At 43.1% G+C, this 24,047-nt stretch overlaps 1 protein-coding gene across 3 annotated transcripts; it reads right to left on the bottom strand.

Annotated features, from left to right (window-relative positions):
• Positions 1-1,872: 1,872 nt before the first annotated feature.
• On the bottom strand, positions 1,873-23,726 carry HIKESHI (heat shock protein nuclear import factor hikeshi). Of its 3 annotated transcripts, none has more exons than XM_089652765.1 (5): positions 23,549-23,726; positions 16,158-16,314; positions 11,804-11,955; positions 9,458-9,576; positions 1,873-2,520 (listed from the first exon to the last, which is right to left on the bottom strand). In XM_089652765.1, the coding sequence occupies exons 1-5, from the start codon at positions 23,576-23,578 to the stop codon at positions 2,466-2,468; spliced, it is 513 nt and encodes a 170-aa protein (XP_089508891.1). In that variant the 5' UTR covers positions 23,579-23,726; the 3' UTR covers positions 1,873-2,465. The 3 variants fall into 3 exon arrangements, with proteins under 3 accessions (XP_089508891.1, XP_089508890.1, XP_089508892.1); XM_089652764.1 differs by having other exon boundaries at positions 16,077-16,314; positions 23,549-23,721; XM_089652766.1 differs by having other exon boundaries at positions 16,077-16,314; positions 23,538-23,716.
• Positions 23,727-24,047: the final 321 nt, after the last annotated feature.

Below are 24,047 nucleotides of genomic sequence, written 5' to 3'. Positions count from 1 at the left end.
TAATTTATAATTGACCCAAAGCCATTATAGTATTCCTAGAAGATTGAATATTCAAATTCCTGCATACATTTAATAACTGTTTACCTTTGATCTTGGCAGCAGTCAACACCCTGTGCAAGGCACAGGCCAGAGATCTTAGTGGCTCCACACACAGGTATTGATTCAAAAGGCTATATAGGTATTTGTAGGTACCACAAGGTTTCAGCACTGATGCCACGTTATTAATTTTTAGACCATATTGGGATTGCTTTAAAGGGAATCCGTTGTCAAGCTAAATACCTTTCTGAAAGAGGCAGTCATTGTCTGAATCTAAAGCTTTATGATGATTCCAGGGCAATAAAGCTTTTGTTCAGCATTGCTATGAGTTGAGGGGACTGCCCTGAAACTAGTATGCAGCTAGCCATTTATGCAGGCAGCTATTTACCTTTATAATAGTGCCAACATGAAAATTAAAATAAAAAGAGGGTATTCAACCAAGCTTGTAACAGGTGGCTCATCACATATACACGTGAATAGAGAGAGCATTTACATGTGTAAATATTTATAAAACTCAATCATAATATGAAAGAGCAATCAAGTAAAAATGTAAAAGTCACAACAAAAATGATGTAAACGTTATAACAATAGAACTAAATGTAGTAAAAATACACTATAGTCTCTCTTTAAAGAGACTTATTACAAAAAAAAAAAGCTGCTGATAAATATATAGTGTTGCCTGTATATACTGCACCTGAAACAGGGGCTGTTCTGATGAGCAAAGCTCAGAGACTTAAAGTGAAACTAAAGACTGTCAGTCCCCAGCCAACTCCATCCATTTCCCCTCCTGCAGGTGCTTCCTTAAAAAGCCACGTGTTAAGGAAACAGCCACGTGCGTGCTCCTGAGCTGGGCTGTGTGTGTCCACCGAAACACACAGTGCCGGTAAGCTATGCTCCCTCCTCACAGGAGTTTGACCATGGCTCCCGCTGCCCTCAGTGTCTCTCATGAAAGCAGGATGCGAAGGTAGAGGTGCTGCAGCCAAGACAGCGCTGGAGCACTGACAGATGTCAAGTAAAAGGTTTAGGGATGAGTAGAACAAGTAATGGGACATTTTTTTTACCTAAATGCAGAGAATGCATTGAGGTAAAAAATATTTTGACTTTAGAACTATTTTAAAGAATAACTGAACTCTGTAAGCATTGCTAAAAAAAAAAAAAAGGCAGGTAGAATGCAAAGAACTAATCAACAGCATTTCCTGTGATCTCCCTACAGTTGATCTCTCCCCAATCTTTGTTCTGGAATGTCTGAGTGGAGGCGGCCATCTTGGTAGAGGCAGGGCTTTCCTTTCTTATCTCAAATCCTCCAGCAAGGAGAATAGTGAGCAGCACTGTAATCACATCACCAAATCCCACTCCAGATCTCCTGAGACTAGCATTCATAGGCAGCAGTGCCTTAGATCTCACACTGCAGATACACAGTACAGCTATAGGCTAAATGGGACAGGAGTGCCTAGGCACACTCACATACAAGAAAGTGTTCAGCTAACTTTTCAAGAGGAATTTAAGACAAAAAGTAGATTTTCAGGTTACCGCTCAGGCACAATTAACATTTCTAGATGTTCCCTATAAGATGGCCAATCTGTACTTTTTCAGTTCAGGTCCACTTTAATGTGGCTCTGCCCAATCAGAATGGCCCAACATTCAGCCAGAGGGATGGCATAAAGAGCTGCTGCAGGTATGTTCACGCACCTCTAGCAGCTCATACTTCATGCATATCAGCAGCTTTTGGTTTTTTTTGTTAATGTGAAGAAGTCACTCGTTTTACGCTTAAAGAAAGTAGCAAACACAATTCTCATCTGAACTTATCACAGTAAAAAAAACAAAAAAAAAAAAAACTTTGAGATCCAGCACCTTTAATTATTTCATTAAGTACCTTTACTAATCCACTGATGAATGATGGAAGGATTAATCATTGAAAATGAAAATAGGGTTTAACAACCATTTTTGCTTACTCTTCAGTTGGTGATGGATTAAGATATTTGGTCACTGAAATTCAAACAAAAGTTGACATGCTCATCTACAAAAAACCAAAATCTGTTCTCAGAGCAAATAATTCCATAGCAGTCGAAGACGTATAAGCAATCATGTAGTAAAGGTAACCTTAAAACAGGTTTAGTAAGATACTTATTGAAAAAAAAAAAAAGCATACATCTGAAGAGGGGCGAGCGAAACCACTTGAGGGGGCTGACGGAGAAAAGCTTTCAGACCCCTAAAAACAAAAAAAAAAACAAAAAAAAAAAGGCAGCTTATCAGACCCCCCGAGATTGTAGTCATCCAATGAGCTCTGTGTGAAGCACAGATACTACTGTGCCTGGCATTCAGAAACACTCCTTGCTAGAGAAACAAAAAAGGGAAGCAGGGTGGGGGTCCAGCAAAGAAAGTGTTAAAGAGGCACAAAATGTATATTTCCGATTAGGAAGGCAGCCGCTCTACGTCTTCCAAAAAAAGGGGTTCTGTGCCAGACGCCGTTGGAAGTTCTCGTACCTACAAGATGAAAAGAAGAAAAGCAGATTGAAAGACTGAAAGTGATTCTTCATTCGCTCAATCAACATTGACTATTTTTAGTCCTTATGCTGCTAGCATTAGTAAATAGATAGGAAAGTATATTATATTTACTTGTTCTAATCTTTATTTTACATTTCTTCAGTTACTTCCTGGTTTTGATGTCATGCATCCCAGGAGTCTTCAGGAGGGGAGGAGAGGTTTTCTCAGCTAAGCACACCCTCCTGCCCGCATACCTGAGCTAAGGGCAGATGGATTCCAGAAAGTAAATGATACATGAATTATCTGCCCTTACTCAAGATGGCCACTGCCAGAATTGCTAGGGGATGTTTTTCAAAGTGATTTCTCTGTAAAATAAAGCATGGAGACATGGATGGATGAGTGAGTTTGCTTTGAATATTAAAAATGAAGTAAATAGCATTTTTGGTTTGTGGTGCTCAGATGCAGTGTAGTTCTGCTTTAAGCCACCAACCACTAGTAGTTCCTCTAATTAAATATTCGTGTGAACATTCGTACACATATTCTCATCAATACACTCAATGGCTTGTTAAACTACCAAAATTTATTTTAAAACATTTGTTTTTTAACATATTTTTGAATCAATGGACATTCCCAAACAAAAGCCACATTCACTGGTAAAAATTTGCTAGAGAAAAAAATTTCCATCCTGTGCTTTTGAATTTTCTCATCAGTACAGTCAAAAACAAACATCGATTTGACCCTACCAACGATTTAGTAAGTCAAACAAACTATCATTTTCGAACAAAATTCTTCTAGTACAGTATATAGCCAGCTTTAAAGGTGGAACTATGGGGCAACCTTTCGATTAATGTAAGTCATGGGACTTTACAGCCTTTAATCTTGTTTTATTACCTGTTGATCCTGCCAGTAGATTCAGTATTTTTCCACATCTTTTAACAGTCCCAGCTGTCCAGCAAAAAAGTTAGTTACAGGAGTTGGGCAAATTATAAAACATTGAGGTCTCATGTATACCGCAACGTGAGTTTAGAAGCCTTTGGCGTTTTTTTGCCAATGCCCCTAAACCCAACTCAATAAAAGCCTATGTGTCAATGTACACATAGGCTTTTACCAGAGATTAGGAGCAGCAGAGTTTAGGAGCAGTGTAATGTTCCTCTCCTTAACGCAGAAGAATCGAGTTCAGGAGAGGAACATTTTGGCCCAAAAAAGTGTGCAAACGTTGCTAAACGCTAGCCGTGTTTAGCGCTTGTGCATTTATCCATGATATTGGAAAATACTCTGGCCAATCAAATAAATAAACGTCCAAGTGCTGAATGCGGTACCGCGCTTACACTTTTTTTTGCCATGTTTAGCGTTTTTCTGCTGCCAGTAGAGCTTTGATGTCTAGGGAAGTTCATGTGTACATGAGGCCTGACAAAGGTCAGCTTTTATTTATTATTATACAGGATTTATATAGCGCCAACAGTTTGCGCTGCGCTTTACAATAACAGACAGTACAATTACAATACATTTCAGTACAGAAGGAATAGGAGGGCCCGGCTCATGGAGCTTACAATCTAAAGGAAGGGGAGGTGATACAAAAGGTGATAGCTCTGGGGGATGACCTGGTGGAGGTGATTCAAGTACAGTTCTTAGGTGGAGGTGGGGTAGGCTTCCCTGAATAAGTGAATTTTCAAAGATCGCCTAGAGGCAGACAGGGTGGAGGCTGACCGGACATACTGGGGTAGGGAGTTCCAGAGGATGGGAGAGGCTCTGGAGAAGTCCTGGAGGCGAGTGTGGAAGGAGGTGATGAGGGAGCTAGAGAGGAGGATATCATGGGAGGGGCGGAGTGGGCGATATCTGTGGATGAGGTCGGTGATATAGCTAGGGGCAGCATTACGGACGGCTTTTTAAGCTGCGATTAGTATTTTGAATTTTATACGTTGGGTTAGTGGAAGCCAGTGAAGGGATTGGCAGAGAGGGGCAGCAGTCGCTGATCGGTTGGTAAGGTGTATGAGTCTGGCAGCACCATTCATAATAGACTGAAGGGGGGATAGCCTGTGTAACGGTAGACCAGTGAGGAGGGAGTTGCAGTAATCGAGGCGTGGATAAGTTGTTTTGTAGTGTCATTGGTCTGAAAGGGACAAATTTTGGAAATGTTCCGGAGGTTGAGGCGGCAGGATTTAGCCAGTGATTGGATGTGGGGCCCAAAGGAGAGGTCAGAGTCTAGGATTACACCTAGCACCCTGGCATGAGGGGAAGGACCAATGGTTGTGCTGTTGATCTTAATGGTAAAGTCGTGAGTGGGGGATGGGGGATGGGGGGGGAGAAATATTACAAGCTTGGTAATTTATGGTTTAAACCTTTTATCAAAGAGAAAAAAAAACTGTTTCTGTAACTGCTGCCAAAGTGCCAAGCTACACTGTAACTGCTGCCAAAGAGTCTGAAAGTTTAATTTGTGTGCTTTATACTTACATTCCAATTAAAGCAGAACTAAAGGCTCACTTACCTGTCCAGCGGTCCTGCACTGGTGTCGGCATCTTTTTCCGAGTGCCGGTCTTTGGGCTCTTCATTGGGCAGCAGGGGGCGATGTCACTCCTTTGCATATGCAGGAGGCCATCATCCTAGCTCTCACAGATGAGCCCTGTCCTGTAAGCTGAACTACGCATGTTCAGCTCAGATAACAGTGCTGGGGAAGACAGCAAGTAGTCAGGTAGGGGCATTTTAACCTCTTCGCGCTGGCGCCTCCCGGCCCTTTAAACAGGTTTCAGATACCAGGAGGCGGGGTGCGGTTTTAGGGTCATGTGATCGCATTGATTTGCGGTCACATGAGCGGAAAAGGTCCGTCCCGATCGCAAGAGGAGATCGGGACTTTTCCGTGAGACACTGACATACGTGCTGGGAGGGCGCAGGGCACACACTCTCAGCACATATGTGTTTTCAAATGATATGCAAATATGCGGCCGCTTGGTGTCAAGGCCCAGCCACAGAGAGGCCGCATATTTGCATACTTCCGCGTCACACTGAGGCCTCATGTATACCGCAACGTGAGTTTAGGAGGTTTTGGTGTGTTTTTGCCAAAGCCCCTGGACTCAACTCAATAAAAGCCTATGTGTCCATGTATACATAGGATTGCAGCAGAGTTAAGGGCAGTGAAATGTTCCACTCCTGAATGCAGAAGAATCGTGTTCAGGAACATTTTGGCCAAAAAACGTTAAAACGTGGCAAAAACACAGCTAAATGCATTGGGTTAGGGCTCTGTTTGCTACAGAAGAGCTTCAGTTCCGTTTTAAACTATATGCCCTGAATTGCAGTCTTAGGCAGATCATTCGAACAAATCAATGCAAGGTGGTGCTGAATAAAGAAAGAGAAAACAAAACAAAAAAAAAAACCACTTGATGTAATAACTAATTCTTTTTTTTTTCCAAAAAACGTTTGACGAAGTGCAAAATGTTACAAATTTAATTCTAAACCCCAAAACAATAACCTTATATATTTCAGCTTACCAGTCCTTAGATTGGTGGCTGCATTAATTTTTTTTTTTTTTTACATGCCCTCCCCGCCTCCACGCGTACTTTTTCCTTTCATGGCCACACTGATTTCCCCACTTTATCCATGGAGGAAACCATTGTTGATGACCAGGCTGAACTTCAAAGAGGTCTGCCTTTCTTCATCTCCATTACATGAAGGATGGGGAGAGCAGCAGTTTATAGAAGGAAGATTTGATTGTTTTATGCATCCAGTTCAGCTCATAGGAAGTGACAAGGACAATGCGTTTCTGGCAAAACAACCAGGTATTTTCTGTGCATGCAGAAAATATTTTTATCCTCAATAATGAAAATGAATGCAGCAATCACGCGTAGACCCGTAAGCTGCAATATATTATATTGCATAGATTATTATATTGATTTAGTTATCCTTTAGAAAGTTTGGAGACCTCTGGCCTAAACAAAAGGACAGTTTACTGTTCTTCAGACTTTAGGGGGGCCGGACTGTGAACATCAGAAGTAGTAATGGTTCTGGAATCAGTGGGAGTAAACAATGCATCTTTGGTATTAGGGAGATGAATAGCACCCTGTCATTGGTGTCAAGTGAAGGAATGGTGTCCCATCGTTGATGTCAAGTGAAGGAATGGTGTCCCATCGTTGATGTCAAGTGAAGGAATGGTGTCCCGTCGTTGATGTCAAGTGAAGGAATAGTGGCCCGTCGTTGATGTCAAGTGAAGGAATAGTGGTCCGTCGTTGATGTCAAGTGAAGGAATGGTGTCCCGTCGTTGATGTCAAGTGAAGGAATGGTGTCCAGTCGTTGAGGTCAAGTGAAGGAATGGTGTCCCGTCGTTGATGTCAAGTGAAGGAATGGTGTCCCGTCGTTGATGTCAAGTGAAGGAATAGTGTCCCGTCGTTGATGTCAAGTGAAGGAATAGTGGCCCGTCGTTGATGTCAAGTGAAGGAATAGTGGCCCGTCGTTGATGTCAAGTGAAGGAATAGTGGCCCGTCGTTGATGTCAAGTGAAGGAATGGTGTCCCGTCGTTGATGTCAAGTGAAGGAATGGTGTCCAGTCGTTGAGGTCAAGTGAAGGAATGGTGTCCCGTCGTTGATGTCAAGTGAAGGAATAGTGTCCCGTCGTTGATGTCAAGTGAAGGAATAGTGTCCCGTCGTTGATGTCAAGTGAAGGAATAGTGTCCCGTCGTTGATGTCAAGTGAAGGAATAGTGTCCCGTCGTTGATGTCAAGTGAAGGAATAGTGTCCCGTCGTTGATGTCAAGTGAAGGAATAGTGTCCCGTCGTTGATGTCAAGTGAAGGAATAGTGTCCCGTCGTTGATGTCAAGTGAAGGAATAGTGTCCCGTCGTTGATGTCAAGTGAAGGAATAGTGTCCCGTCGTTGATGTCAAGTGAAGGAATAGTGTCCCGTCGTTGATGTCAAGTGAAGGAATAGTGTCCCGTCGTTGATGTCAAGTGAAGGAATAGTGTCCCGTCGTTGATGTCAAGTGAAGGAATAGTGTCCCATCGTTGATGTCAAGTGAAGGAATAGTGTCCCATCGTTGATGTCAAGTGAAGGAATAGTGTCCCATCGTTGATGTCAAGTGAAGGAATGGTGTCCCGTCGTTGATGTCAATTGAAGGAATAGTGGCCCGTCGTTGATGTCAAGTGAAGGAATAGTGGCCCGTCGTTGATGTCAAGTGAAGGAATGGTGTCCCATCATTGATGTCAAGTGAAGGAATAGTGGCCCGTCGTTGATGTCAAGTGAAGGAATGGTGTCCCATCGTTGAGGTCAAGTGAAGGAATGGTGTCCCGTCGTTGATGTCAAGTGAAGGAATAGTGTCCCGTCGTTGATGTCAAGTGAAGGAATAGTGTCCCGTCGTTGATGTCAAGTGAAGGAATGGTGTCCCGTCGTTGATGTCAAGTGAAGGAATAGTGGCCAGTCGTTGATGTCAAGTAAAGGAATGGTGTCCCATCGTTGAGGTCAAGTGAAGGAATGGTGTCCCATCATTGATGTCAAGTGAAGGAATAGTGGCCCGTCGTTGATGTCAAGTGAAGGAATAGTGGCCCGTCGTTGATGTCAAGTGAAGGAATAGTGGCCCGTCGTTGATGTCAAGTGAAGGAATAGTGGCCCGTCGTTGATGTCAAGTGAAGGAATAGTGGCCCGTCGTTGATGTCAAGTGAAGGAATAGTGGCCCGTCGTTAGAAGAAATAGTGCTGCATTGATGTCAGTAGCAGGAATTATGCCCCATTGTTGGTGTCAGTGGGAGAAATAGTGTCTTCTATCAGTGGGAGGAAAAGTGCCCCAAGGGCAGAATGAAAGGAAGCAAAGGGCTGCATCTGGCCCCTGGGTCGTAGTTTGGAGACCACTGTTTTAGGCTTTTGTTACTGTCGATGAGTTGGTAAAAACTCACAGCTAAGCCACATTTTTACTGCTTCCAACCGCTTCCAACCACTTCCTCTTAAGCTGCAAAGGCAGTGAAAGGGGGTATACATGTGTTGTGGATCTTTGCATTGCAACGCTGCACAATTTGTGACCCATTCAACTGTTGTGGTGCATTGGTGCAGGTTTTGAGGGGTTACAGTGGCTGTAAAGGCTGAAGGTTTTTATCTTCATGCATTCTATTCCTGAAGGTAAAAACATCTTCTGTGTGCTGCCCCCCCCAGCCCCCTCAAAACTTGCCTGAGCCTGATCTCGATCCAGCACTTGAGCAGCAGCATTTCCATCTTTCTCTCTCCTCATTGGCTCAGACACAGCAGCAGGAGCCATTGGACACTCAGAATGGGGCTTGGGAGCGAACACGCAATAATGCCCCCATAGCAAGTGGCACAGCAGGGGGGAGGGGCCAGGAGCGCCAGCAGGGGATGTGAAAAGAGAAGAATCTGGGCTGCTCTGTGCAAAACCATTGGACAGAGCAGGTAAATATGACATGTTTGTAATTTTGAAAAACTAAAAGCTAAGCCTTTAATATCACTTTAAAACAAAGGAGACATAACACCTCCTCATATCCTGTCAAACGTACTCTGAAGAACGATCCACTGTGAGTTGCTCTTCAGAAGACAACGCAAGTCTATAAGAGCCCTAAAACTACTAATTCATAGCTTCACCAGGGGGACAATAGCAATGCCGAGAGAACCGCATTGATTCTTTAAAATGTATTCTACACAAAACTGCATGCCCAGCTAGAACTTCCCTATTCACAGTGTGATAATTCTGCTGTACGATTTCACTGCAGAACGAACAGCGTTGTCACCTTATTACTGGAAGCAGAAAAAAAAACAGGCCTATTAGCAGGATCAATGGGTGGGATCTACAAAATGTTCTATAGAATGCTTGTGTCGGACTGTATTATACAAGTCATTTTTTATTTTGCCCATAGCTCCACTTTCAGGCATAGCCATTGCGTCTGGGACGTTCTACCCAACCAGCAACATCAACAGCATGATTACACAACAATCAAGGCTTTACAAGTTCTCCTTACCATTTGAGGACCACATTGGCTGGTATAAAGACTTCTGAAGGGTTAGGGGTCATCTGTGCCTGGGATATGGCAAATGAAGTGGCAAAATTATAGAAGTTGTCCAACATTTTCTGAGTGAACTGGAAGGGGAAAGAGACATGTAAAAAAAATAATTCCATGGAGGAGAGAACATGCTGCAAGTGGTTGTAAACCTCTGAACTGAAAAATGAACAAAGCATATCTCTCTATAACCATCCCCAGATTTGACTCCCTACCTGACCAGGCCAATGTTTGCTATTTGGCACTGCGTTTCTTCAACTGGTAATTGCACAGTCATGCAACACTGTGCCCAAATTAAATTGATATAATTTTTTTTTCACACAAATAGAGCTTTCTTTTGGAGGTATTTGATCACCACAGTTTTCTTTTAATCTTTTATTATATAAACAAAAAAAAAAAATACTTAACATTTAATAAAAACAAAACAATATGGCGGTCAGTCTGACACTAACTTGGGAACCAGTGACACTAATACCGTCATCAGTGCTAATAATATACACTGACACTGTACCAGTGGCGCACTGACCATTTGGAAACTCGGGCACTGCCCGAGGGCCCGGGGTCAGTATAGGGCCCCATGAGATGCCCCTGGTACCTTTTTCATAGGCTTTTTTGAGTATGGGCAAGGACACAGGGGCCCCATGATCCCCTATTGCCCGGGGGCCCCATGAGTTGTCAGTCCGTCCCTGCACTGTACTAATAACACTGGCTGGGAAGGGATTAAGATCTAGGGGCAATCAAAGGGTTAACTATGTGCCTAGCAGTGATTTTTGTGTGTGCTATATGCTGCTTTTACTAAAGGATGTTCCAGTTTTTATTCCCTGCTTTGTGTTGTTTACATATACAGAGCTCTGTCCTGTCCTCTGTTTCGCCGATCAGGTCCTGGCCATCAATTTTTGGCTGGGACCTGCTGATCGGCTTGTGCTGTGACTAATCACAGAACAGCTGGGACGGCGAACACGCCCCCTACCCAGGAGGCCTAGGTCATACTAGGTATGTGATCCAGCGCAGGAGAGCCGCTTTGCTCTCACGGCAGTGCATCTAAGTGATGAGGTTGGCAAGCATTTAATATGTACTTGCCTCAAACCAAAGAACAGTGTGATTCCTACCCATTCTCTCCTTCCTCTTCTATCTTCACAAATCACTTCTGACAGGTTGTGCGGACACCACCAAATTCCAGGAGACAGGGTCTGAACTGCTAGTGTGAAAGGAGCCTTAACCAAACAAGGTTTTAAAAATAATGCATTGGCTTTGATCTCCTAAGGAGTAAGGTTGCTCTCTTTGCTAAAGACCTGCACACACGATAGGAAAATTGGATGAAAATGTCCATATAAGGAACGATTGGCCGATTATCTGATTGTTAGTATAGTGCTTTCAACAGCTGATTCCGACCGGATGAAAAGAAAAAAAAAAAAAAAAGAAGGTGCAACCTAGAAAAATGTTTATCATACGTGAACACAACGACCAATATTTACTATACTACATCGCTTTCTCTTCTACCACACTGGTACGTAGCTACGTTTGCTTTTGTCAGTTGAGAATCTTCGTACAATACCATTCTCGGGTACATCGTGATACGCACCTTCATGGAAAATCAGATTATCGTTTGACCGATTTTCTCATAGTGTGTACTAGGCTTAAGTGATTGATGGTAAATTAGTTGAAACTCTATATGGACATTTTTTGAAGGTACCTTCCAATTTTTCCTGAACTGATAAGGGATTATATACACTCACCAGCCACTTTATTAGGTGCACCTTGCTAGTGCCAAGAAAATATCCCCCACACCATTACTCCACCAGCCTGAACCGTTGATATAAAGCAGGGTGGATCCATGCTTTCATATTGTTTACGCCAAATTCTGATCCTACCATCTGAATGTTGCAGCAACCAGTCTGCCCATTATCCTTTGACCTCTGACCTCAACAAGGCATTTTCGTCCACATAACTGCTGCTTACTTATAGTTTTCTCTTTTTCAGACCATTCTCTATAAACCCTAGAGATGGTTGTGCTTGAAAATCCCAGTAGATCAGCAGTTTTTGAAATACTCAGACCAGCCCATCTGGCAACAACAACCATGCCATGTTTAAAGTCACTTAAATCCCCTTTCTGAACTTCAGCAAGTCGTCTTCACCACATCTAGATGCCTAATTGCACTGAGTTGCTGCCATGTGATTGGCTGATTAGTAATGTGTGTTACCAAGCAATTGAACAAGTGTACCTAATAATGTGGATGTTGAGTGTACAAAGACCAAAATAGTCATCGGAACATCTTCCCAGGGTTTATTCTGTAGTCACATACTGACCTGAGTAAACGAGTCCACATTTGACACTGCCGCATTGGCTACTGGAGTTTGCTGTGCCAGCTGCTCAAGTAGTTCAACCGAGATTCCTATCTGTGCCACCGAAGGGGTCTGGGGCAAATTCATGGCTCCAAATGGGTGCTGGCTGCCTTCCCCTACAATGAAAACACACAGATGTTAAAGTCCAACACTAGGTAAAAGTTTTAGTTTCTGATTTGGATAGAGTGCTATTTGGCCACTGGATTGCTTTTAGAAGTGGCGGAACATCCCCCCTATCCCCACCTTCCCTGACTCTCCTGTCCCACCGGAGATCCAAGTGTGCAGCTGGTGGTTCCGCCGGCTGACTATAGAGTTGAATGGGGACCTGAACAGCCCCTTTTAAGAGCAGGGAAGAGATAGGGAGTCTATTAGGCCTCTCAGTAAAGAGGGTCTCTCACTGCCTTTTGCTAACAGGAGATGATATTTACATTCCCTGTAATTACAATAAAAGTAAAAAAAAAAAAAATCCTAAAATATATTTTTTTTCCCCTGAAGTGCCCTAATCTCCCTGTGTTGCACAGGTAAAAACATGCATCGGTTCCGCATGCATACATAAATAGTGATCGCACCACACATGTGAGGTATCAAACCGAAGATCAAGAGCAAGAATTCAAGCGCCAGACCTGCTATGTAAATCTAAAGTGGTAACCTGTAAAGGTTTTTAAAGGGCATGCACAATTTTAAAGCGTGATATGTTTGGTATCTATTTACTCAGTGTAAGATCGTCTTTTTTATATTTTACTAAACAATTGGGTATTATATTGTGTTTTTGTGCATTAAAATTCATCAAAGTGTATTTTTTATTCAAAAATATTGTGCTTGAAAAACCGCTGCCCAAATACCGTGAGACAAAAATTGCAACACTCACCATTTTATTCTCAAGGGCCTCTGCTTTAAAAAAAAAAAAAAAATAATGTTTGGGGGTTTAAGGTAATTTCCTAGGAAAAAATACTGATTTTCACATGTAAGAAAAAAGTGTCATAAAAGGCCTGGTCTTAAAAGTGGATAAATTGAGTGGACACAGATGTGTCATCTACCTGCACTGTCCCTTGTGCAGGTTTAACCCCTATCCATCCTGGCCAGTTCTGACATTTCTCCCCTACATGTAAAAAAAACAGTATTTTTTTGCTAGAAAACTACTTAGAACCCCCAAACATACATTTTTTTTGTAGAGGCCCTAGAGAATAAAATAGTGGGTGTTGCAATTTTGATGTCACATGGCAATTTGTTTGCGAAAAATACAATTCAATGAATTTTATTGCACACAAACACTACAGGTGAAACTCAAAAAATTAGAATATCGTGAAAAAGTTCATTTATTTCAGTAATGCAACTTAAAAGGTGAAACTAATATATGAGATAGACTCATTACATGCAAAGCAAGATAGTTCAAGCCGTGATTTGTCATAATTGTGATGATTATGGCTTACAGCTCATGAAAACCCCAAATCCACAATCTCAGAAAATGAGAATATTGTGAAAAGGTGCAATATTCTCGGCTCAAAGTGTCCCACTCTAATCAGCTAATTAAGCCATAACACCTGCAAAGGGTTCCTGAGCCTTTAAATGGTCTCTCAGTCTGGTTCAGTAGGAATCACAATCATGGGAAAGACTGCAGACCTGACAGTTGTGCAGAAAACCATCATTGACACCCTCCATAAGGAGGGAAAGCCTCAAAAGGTAATTGCAAAAGAAGTTGGATGTTCCCAAAGTGCTGTATCAAAGCACATTAATAGAAAGTTGTGTGGAAGAAAAAAGGTGCGCAAGCAGCAGGCAGGACCACAGCCTGGAGAGGATTGTCAGGAAAAGGTCATTCAAAAGTGTTGGGGACTTTCACAAGGAGTGGACTGAGGCTGGAGTCAGTGCATCAAGAGCCACCACACACAGACGGATCCTGGACATGGGCTTCAAATGTCGTATTCCTCGTCAATCCGCTCCTGAACAATAAACGTCAGAAGCGTCTTACCTGGGCTAAAGAAAAACGGACCTGGTCTGTTGCTCAGTGGTCCAAAGTCCTCTTTTCTGATGAGAGCAACTTTTGCATCTCATTTGGAAACCAAGGACCCCAAGTATGGAGGAAGAATGGAGAGGCACACACTGCAAGATGCTTGAAGTCCAGTGTGAAGTTTCCACAGTCTGTGTTGATTTTGGGAGCCATGTCATCTGCTGGTGTTGGTCCACTGTGCCTCATTAGGTCCAGGGTCAACGCAGCCGTCTACCAGGAGATTTTGGAGCACTTCATGCTTCCTTCCGCAGATGAGCTTTATGGGGATGCTGACTTCATTTTCCAGCAGGACTTGGCACCTGCCCACACTGCCAAAAGCACCAAAACCACGTTCAATGACCGTGGGATTACTGTGCTTGATTGGCCAACAAACTCGCCTGACCTGAACCCCATAGAGAATCTATGGGGCATTGCCAAGAGAAAGATGAGAGACATGAGACCGAACAATGCAGAAGAGCTGAAGGCCGCTATTGAAGCATCCTGGTCTTCCATAACACCTCAGCAGTGCCACAGGCTGATAACTTCCATGCCACGCCGCATTGAGGCAGTAATTGCTGCAAAAGGGGCCCAAACCAAGTACTGAGTACATATGCATGCTTATACTTTTCAGAGGTCCGGTATTGTTCTATGTACAATCCTTGTTTTATTGATTGCATGTAATATTCTCATTTTCTGAGATTGTGGATTTGGGGTTTTCATGAGCTGTAAGCCATAATTATCACAATGATGACAAATCACAGCTTGAACTATATTGCTTTGCATGTAATGAGTCTATCTCATATATTAGTTTCACCTTTTAAGTTGCATTACTGAAATAAATGAATTTTTGCACGATATTCTAATTTTTCGACTTTCACCTGTATATAATGCCTAATTGTATGTTAAAATAACAGATGTTACTCCAAGTAAAAAGATACCCAACATGTTACGCTTTAAAATTGTGTACGTCTGTGTAACGGCACCGGTACGTAAAAATCTCCATAGGTAACACTTTAAAAGCCTTTACAGATTACCGGTGTAGAGTTACACAGAAGCTAAAATTATTGCTATCTCGCTGATGTTCACAATGATACCTCACAAGTGTGGTGCAATCACTGTTTACATATGCTTGCAGGACTTACGTATGCGTTTGCACGTAAGCAAGGGGGGGAGGAGGCACTTTTAAATTTTTATTATTTATTTTATTTGAAACTTTTTTTATACAGGTCTCGTTAATTTTTTTTTTTTCATCAACTTTATTGCTTTCACAAGGGATGAACAATATCCTTTGTGAAAGCATGGGTCATGACAGGTTGTTCTTTATAGCAAGATCTGGATCTATTAGACCCCAACTCTCTTCTCTGCCCTCTAATGCAGCCGATCAGACACAGCTCATTCTGATCGGCTGCTTTCCTGGCCGCTCATGGCCAGGTAAACAAAGAGCCGAAACTGGAAGTGACCGGTGTGAAAACTTCCATATGATTTATTGGTCTTGCATTTTTCTTCCACATATTTCTTCTTTTAACACAAAAACGCAAGAAAAGCTGATCAATGTAAAAGCAGCCTAACCTCTTTTTTTTGGTTAGAAAGTGCCGTGAAGTGACGTTTCATGCGGTTCAATTGACCACAGCATGTTGCAATGAGGTGGATTGTGGTGACAAGGATGAAGCGGATTGTGGTGGCAGTGCTGAAATAAAGTACAAAAAGGGAAAAAAAAACAAACTTTTTTTTTATCAACTTTATTGCTTTCACAAGGGATGAATAATATCCTTTGTGAAAGCATGGGTCATGACAGGTCTTCTTTATAGCGAGATCTGGATCTATTAGACGCTCTTCTCTGGCCTGCTATGCAGCCGATCAGACACAGATCATTCCGATCGGCTGCTTTCTTGGCCGGTAATGGCCAGGTAAACAAAAAGCCGAAACCGTGACTAAATCCTCGTCACTTCCAGTTTCTGGAGTCACAGACACTTTTTCTGCGCAGTACAGCTGTTGACGCCGGTTGCAGGAGTCCCGGACTCTGCAATCAGAAGGGAGAGCTCAGGAAAGGCGGTAGCGCCCACAGAAGTGATCAAGTGGCTGTTCACTTTTGCTGAGTAGGGAATCACTGGCTGAAAACTTTGATATCTGGTGGTGCAGGCTTCATCCTGGTATAACCACTTCAACCCGAGGATGTCACAGGACGTCCTATGGGCGGGCATGTGGTTAAAGAAAGATTACCTGAACTCAATCTTTAGATCAATCTTTCCTTACCAGATTTTAAGCCAGAAATTTTGAAGATGGCACTGGGCTTTTCATTGGTAATAAAGCCAAGCAGCTGCCATACAGGCATACCGCTGTGATCAGGATACGAGATGTAAACGGAGCCGCCCATCCTCTCCGGGAACGGGATGGTCCCCAGCATGAACACCACCACATGGTTGATGCTTTCATAGTCCGGCAGGTTAAAGACAAACTTATCTTCTGCTATTTGCTGGGCATCTGTCTGCACCTGAGGACAGAAAAGGAAAAAAAAATTTGGTTAAAGAGAACCTGTCATCTACACACTAGACCTGGTTGATGGGTGAAAATCCAGTTTTGTTCCTCCTTTGGAGGAACCTCCATCATGGTGTACAAGAAACATACAGCTTATAGGATGATTTTCATGAAGCAGAACAATGCCCAGGGAGAAAAATAGGCCTTACTTCCAAGCCTAAAAAATGGAAAACTTTCAGTTTCAGCCTTGGAAACCCAATCTCTAATTTTAAAAAGCCCATCATCAGGTCCCACCTGCACATAACATCCCCATAGACGTCCTCTATGGTCCTTCAGTGTGAGGGAAGCCTGCGGGACTGAGGAATAAAGTTAAGCATTACACTTATCCCTATTTGCCTGGACAAAATTAGCATTTACCCTTGCAGTTGGGTTTAAAGAGGATCTTCACACCCCCCAAAAATTAAAAGTCAGCAGCTACAAATACTGTAGCTGTTGACTTAATAAAAGGACACTTACCCGTCCAGAGGTCCTAAGCACTGGCGTCAAACTGGTGGCCCTCCAGCTGTTGCCAAACTACAAGTCCCATGAGGCATTTCAAAATTGAGAGTTACAGGCATGACTCCCAAAGACAGAGGCATGATGGGACTTGTAGTTTTGCAACAGCTGGAGGGTCGCCAGTTTGACATCCCTGTCCTACGGGAATGGCTGTGACTCCTTGTGGCTTCCCGCTGCGCATTTGTGTGGTTCTGCAGCCTTTTGGGACCTTTGACATGTTGCAGAAGGCTGCAGGCAAATAGCAGAAAGGGTAGCTGTCAAAACCAGGTATCCAGTCCCCCCAAAAAAGTGTCCAAAAGCGGTAGAGTAGTAGTAGTGAAGGCAACATTTGGAAAAAGGGACAACGTAGCTATTTAGCATATTTTGCACTTCAAGTACTTTCTGAGGTCTTTGGTTTCTACTTACACGTAACAAACTGCTATAAGGGCTTGTTCACTCCAGCACCGTACATTATTGCATGGCTGCTGCTATGTGATGTGAAGGCAATGGTGAAGGTAAGGGTTTCACGCTGATCCATGGTCAAATGTGGAAAAAAAAATGCATAAGCATTTTTACAGCGGAGCAGTGTGAAACGGCCTTAGAGCGCACCACTGCCTTCACATTGCACAGCAGTGGCCATGCGATAATGTATTATTTTTATTATTATACAGTATTTATAAAGCGCCAATGGTTCGCTCAGCGCTGTACATTACAATGGGGGACAGAACATGTGACAGAACAATACCAATACAATGCAAAACATGAGGGGATCGAGGGCCCTGCTCTTTCCAGCTTACAATCTAGGAGGGAGGGGATGGTGGTACAGGAGGAGAATGTATGCTGCTGTTTCCAATGCACAATGTGATTAAAAAAAAACAAAACACCAAAAAAGCAACCGCTGTTGAGTTCTGCCACTCAATGCGTTTTCCATTTATTTCAATGGGGAGGTGCGGTTTTTTTTTTTTTTTTTACCACATCAAACTTGCACCACAAATGCAGCTTGCAGGACCTGGAAAAAAAGCAACGGACCCGCAACTGACCAGTATGAAGAATTCCATAGGATTTATTAGTCTTGCATTTTTCTTCCACATTTCTTCTTTGAACACAAAAACGCAAGAAAAGCTGATCAATGTAAAAGCAGCATAACCTCTTTTTTTGGTTAGAAAGTGCCGCAAAGTGACGTTTCATGCGGTTCAATTGCCCTCAGCATGTTGCAATGAGGTGGATTGTGGTGAATTGGATGAAGTGGATTGTGGGGACAGTGCTGAAAAAAAACAAAAAAAGTACACTATGTGATGCGCTTCAACATACATCGCATAGCCCCTTGCCAGACCTCACACTGGATTGTGGTGAATTGGATGAAGTGGATTGTGGGGACAGTGCTAAAAAAAAAAACAAAAAAAGTACACTATGTGATGCGCTGCAACACACATCGCATAGCCCCTTGCCAGACCTCACACTGACAGATGCCCGCACAGTGACAAGGATGAAGTGGATTGTGGTGACAGTGCTGAAATAAAGTACAAAATGGGGAATTTTTTTTTTAATCAACTTTATTGCTTTCACAAGGGATGAACAATATCCTTTGTGAAAGCATAGATCGTGACAGGTCTTCTTTATAGCGAGATCTGCATCTATTAGACCCCAACTCTCTTCTCTGGCCTCCAATGCAGCCAATCAGACACAGATCATTCTGATCGGCTGCTTTCCTGGCTGCTCATGGCCAGGTAAACAAAGAGCTGGAAGTGGCCAGTGTGAAGACTTCTATAGGATTTATTGGTCTTGCACCTTTATTCCACATATTTCTTCTTTTAACACAAAAACGCCAGAAAAGCTGATCAATGTAAAAGCAGCCTAACCTCTTTTTTGGTTAGAAAGTGCCGCGAAGTGACGTTTCATGCGGTTCAATTGCCCTCAGCATGTTGCAATGAGGTGGATTGTGGTGAATTGGGTAAAGTAGATTGTGGGGACAGTGCTGAAAAAAAAAAAAATGTACACTATGGGATGCAACACACATCGCACAGCCCCTTGCCAGACCTCACACTGACAGATGCCTGCACAGTGACTGCGCTGATCAATGATAACCAGACATGGGGCCCCAGTAGTTCAAAATGCATTATGTGGTTAAAATGTTGTTATAGGTGGATGCGGGTACCATAGCATTAGGCTGTGTCTGTCTGCCTGTGCAGCCCGGCCCAAATTCTCTATTAATCACATCCCTACGTTCTGGATAAACTGCAGGATACAGCAGTTGTTGGTGGCGGCCAAGTAGCGTATGCGTTCTTGCCACCTACTGCAGTGGTGCAAGCACCTGACTGGATAGATTAGGTAGGTCCTCATATTACATAGATCTGGTAAACCTTATGGTGGCCATACATCATGTGATAAAACAGAACTGTCAAAGTCCAATTCAAAACAACAGAATCAGACACTGATTTTGCAAGAAAAAAAATGATCATAGCTGAGCAGTGAGCATCAAATTTCGATCGACATAAGCCAACTGGTTGTTGAAGAAAAAAAAAAAAAGTCAAATAATGACTTTTTTTTTTTCACGCCCTTCTGAAATCGCTTAGGATTGGTCTAACATGTAAATAAGCATGGGCGTCAAAAAAAAAACTGTCCCTGTATGATTGATTTTTTTCCTGACACAACCAATTAAATTGGATCAATTAAATTGTCATTGTCTGTCGCTCATCACTCGACCATGCCATTTACAGTCAGGTCCATAAATATTGGGATATCAACACAATTCTAACATTTTTGGCTCTATACACCACCGCAATGGATTTGAAATGAAACGAACAAGATGTGCTTTAACTGCAGACTGTCAGCTTTAATTTGAGGGTATTTACATCCAAATCAGGTGAACGGTGTAGGAATTACAACAGTTTGCATATGTGCCTTGCACTTGTTAAGGGTCCAAAAGTAATGGGACAATTGGCTTCTCAGCTGTTCCATGGCCAGGTGTGTTATTCCCTCATTATCCCAATTACAATGAGCAGATAAAAGGTCCAGAATTCATTTCAAGCGTGCTATTTGCATTTGGAATCTGTTGCTGTCAACTCTCAAGATGAGATCCAAAGAGCTGTCACTATCAGTGAAGCAAGCCATCATTAGGCTGAAAAAACAAAACAAACCCATCAGAGAGATAGCAAAAACATTAGGCGTGGCCAAAACAACTGTTTGGAACATTCTTAAAAAGAAGGAACGCACCGGAGAGCTCAGCAACACCAAAAGACCCGGAAGACCACGGAAAACAACTGTGGTGGATGACCGAAGTATTCTTTCCCTGGTGAAGAAAACACCCTTCACAACAGTTGGCCAGATCAAGAACACTCTCCAGGAGGTAGGTGTATGTGTGTCAAAGTCAACAATCAAGAGAAGACTTCACCAGAGTGAATACAGAAGGTTCACCACAAGATGGAAACCATTGGTGAGCCTCAAAAACAGGAAGGCCAGATTAGAGTTTGCCAAACGACATCTAAAAAAGCCTTCACAGTTCTGGAACAACATCCTATAGACAGATGAGACCAAAATCAACTTGTACCAGAGTGATGGGAAGAGAAGAGTATGGAGAAGGAAAGGAACTGCTCATGATCCTAAGCATACCACCTCATCAGTGAAGCGTGGTGGTGGTAGTGTCATGGCGTGGGCATGTATGGCTGCCAATGGAACTGCTTCTCTTGTATTTATTGATGATGTGACTGCTGACAAAAGCAGCAGGATGAATTCTGAAGTGTTTCGGGAATATTATCTGCTCATATTCAGCCAAATGCTTCACAACTCATTGGACGCCGCTTCACAGTGCAGATGGACAATGACCCAAAGCATACTGCAAAAGCAACCAAAGAGTTTAAGGGAAAGAAGTGGAATGTTATGCAATGGCCAAGTCAATCACCTGACATGAATCCGATTGAGCATGCATTTCACTTGCTGAAGACAAAACTGAAGGGAAAATGCCCCAAGAACAAGCAGGAACTGAAGACAGTTGCAGTAGAGGCCTGGCAGAGCATCACCAGGGATGAAACCCAGCGTCTGGTGATGTCTATGCGTTCCACACTTCAGGCTGTAATTGACTGCAAAGGATGTGCAACCAAGTATTAAAAAGTGAAAGTTTGATTTATGATTATTATTCTGTCCCATTACTTTTGGTCCTTTAACAAGTGGGAGGCACATATGCAAACTGTTGTAATTCCTACACCGTTCACCTGATTTGGATGTAAATACCCTCAAATTAAAGCTGACAGTCTGCAGTTAAAGCACATCTTGTTTGTTTCATTTCAAATCCATTGTGGTGGTGTATAGAGCCAAAAATGTTAGAATTGTGTCGATGTCCCAATATTTATGGACCTGACTGTATGTCTCATTCATTCTATGTCCATTTAAATTGTTTTGTTGAATCGGACATGGATTGCAAAGTTTTATTCCAACTTTTCTGGGGCGCTGCCTGTCAATCTCGCCCACTGAGATCAATGGGGGCCGCACCGCAACCGCAATCAAAATGCCTGGCTTGCAGTTGTGGCGCAGCCCTGCAATGTAAAATTGTGCTATATGTGGGTAGGAGGACAGTAGCTATCAAAAACGCGACACCATCCCTGATACATATATTATAGACAAAAAAATAGAAAAAGAACTCCAATATTCCAACAGAGGAGACTGGAGTGGGGGGGGGGGGGGGGTGAGTGTTACTTAGTACAAAAAAGTATAAAAACAAATATAGCTTTATTAATATAGTAAAACACACAAAATAGTTAAAAGTAATCCATATCCAAAAAGTTGTAATCAAAGTGGTACAGATGTAGAGCCTAGTGGACCAACGCGGTTCACATACATCCAGCGCTTCATCAGGATCCACATGCCCTTAGTTTACACGGATATGGAATAGAATATATTTCTAAAATAAGAAAAGAAAAATAAATAGTATACTGATATAGTTGATGTTACAGTACATTAATTCTACTACATTGCAGGGGGATAGAGGGCCATGGGTGGGGAAGAAAAAAAACAAACCCTCAACTAGGGTGGAACCGATATGAGTGCCGATACCAAGCATTTGCAGAAGTACTTGTACTGGTGCAAATGCTCCAATTCCTAAAACCAATACCTTTGCGGTGCGAATTACGCCCATACAAATCGCACTGCACAGAATTGCATGTGATTTGAACAGTATTGCGGTGCGATTCCTGGCCGAATCTCATGCAGTTTCCCTCACCGCTCCTGTGTGAACCCAGGCTTGTCATAGTGACTTCAACCTCGGTTCACACAGGAGTGGTGAGGGAAACCGCAAGAGATTCGGCCAGGAATCGCACCGCAATACTGTTCAAAATCACATGCAATTTGTTGCAGTGCAATTTGAGCCCATTCATTTTGTAAATGTATTGGTAAGTGCTTGAGTACAAGTATTGGTACTTTTACTCACCAGTATAAGACAGGTATCGGTGCATCTCTACGCTCAACCCATCACCACGTTTCACTGAATACCGATTTCGCATCAAAGTCTACGGGACGCGATTTCGCATCAAAGTCTACGGGACGCGATTTCGCATCAAAGTCTACGGGACGCGATTTCATATCAAAGTCAATAGGACGTGATTTTGCATTGAATAATCAATAATCATTATCGGCACCTTTTTTTTTTTTTCTATTGGCAAAATGCCAATAACCCTTTTGTCGGCAGCTGAAATGTTGGTGCATCACTACAATGTCGTATAATTAATGCACTGTAATGTCAAATATAAGAGATTGTTATAGATTTTTCTCTTTGTAGAAATCTATTCTGTTCCATATCCATGTAAGCTGAGGACATTTGGATCCTGATGAAGCGCTGGATGTAAGCGAAACGCGTTGGTGCACTAGGCTCTACCTCTGCACCATTCTGATTACGATTATTGTATGGACATGGATGATTAACTATGATGGACATGGATGATTTCACGTGTTTTACTGTATTAATAAAGCTATGTTTTTTGTTATACTTTTTTCTGTTAAGTAACACTCATTACATCCCCTCCCCCACTCCAGTCTCCTCTGTTGGAAAATTACGTTTCATTCTTCTATTTGTCAAAAATTGCCATTCTGCAATAAAAACAAAAAAACAAAAACAGGTGTCAGGAGATGGCAAGATCATCACATGCCAGCTGCTGCAATACCACCCTCTGAAAAGCGATCCACCATGGGGCACTTTTCAGAGGGTGGTAAGCATTTCCACCTGTGTGCAGGAGTAGTAAACGTCAATATTGCTCAGGGCACCCCCCAGCCGCTTTCAGTGTCTTGTAGAGTTTTCGGGCTTATTCACATGTGGGGGGGGGGGGGGGTAAAGACAAGCGGTTGAGCTGCTCTTTTGCTGCTCCCCCAACCGCTGCCCCCTCTAGCTGTACAGGCAGTGGCCTGGGGTGTACAAATGACAGCAGCAGGAATGACGCCCCCCTTGTGAACAGACACGCCCTGTGCTGGTTCAAGGTGCCAATGCTGGCGGCGATGTAACGCCTCCTCACCGCCTTCGCGTTCAGATCGCTCTTCAAAGCCCAAAGAAAGTGTGAATGAGTCTTCCCGGCTGCGGTCACCAAACCACAAGTACCAAGCGGTGTGGTCCAGTGCAGTTTGCATCTCTGGTGGGGAACCATTGAGACTGTCCTTGTCCTCCCCAAGGACTTGTATTGTACTACCCCTCCCCCTGAGAGGACACATTACACACACAGCTGTCACCTGTCACTCACCAGCCTGCCAGCCACCAGGCAGCCGAACATGTCTGCTCCCCAGCCCTGTGTGCCTCCTGCCGGGGCTGTGCCAGCTCCCTCTCCCCGCACTCTCACTCAACACACACCGATACCGGCCAGAAACTTCCAGAATCCCTCTGATTAGGCGAGCAAAAACAAAGCGCGCCCCGCCCACCCCCTGACCCCGGCGCCGCCATGATGGAAGCGGGAAGGAGAGTTGCGTGCCAATAGGCGAGCGAGCCGCTTCCTGTCACCGCCCTCTTTACCGCGCCTGACCCCGCAGACCTGCGTGGTGACGTATCCTTCACGGAACCGGCCATCTTAGAAAAGGGAAAAGCCACCTGTCAAATGTGAATGAATGGGTCTAGTCATGTCAGAGCAGTTAATAGAACCTGTCATCAGTGAAGCTCATTCTGTTTATTTCAGATGTAAAAGAGAAAAAGAAAAGCAGTGCTAAGTTCCCTAATATATAGCCATTGTTATGTGCATCAAGTCTTAC

Source organism: Staurois parvus, unplaced genomic scaffold, assembly GCF_062004578.1.
Source record: "Staurois parvus isolate SC_StPar_1 unplaced genomic scaffold, SC_StPar_1.0 ptg000693l, whole genome shotgun sequence".
Classification (NCBI taxonomy): Eukaryota; Metazoa; Chordata; class Amphibia; order Anura; family Ranidae; genus Staurois; species Staurois parvus.
The sequence above is the reverse complement of the archived record's forward strand: the minus strand, read 5'-3'. Positions and strand labels throughout refer to the sequence as shown.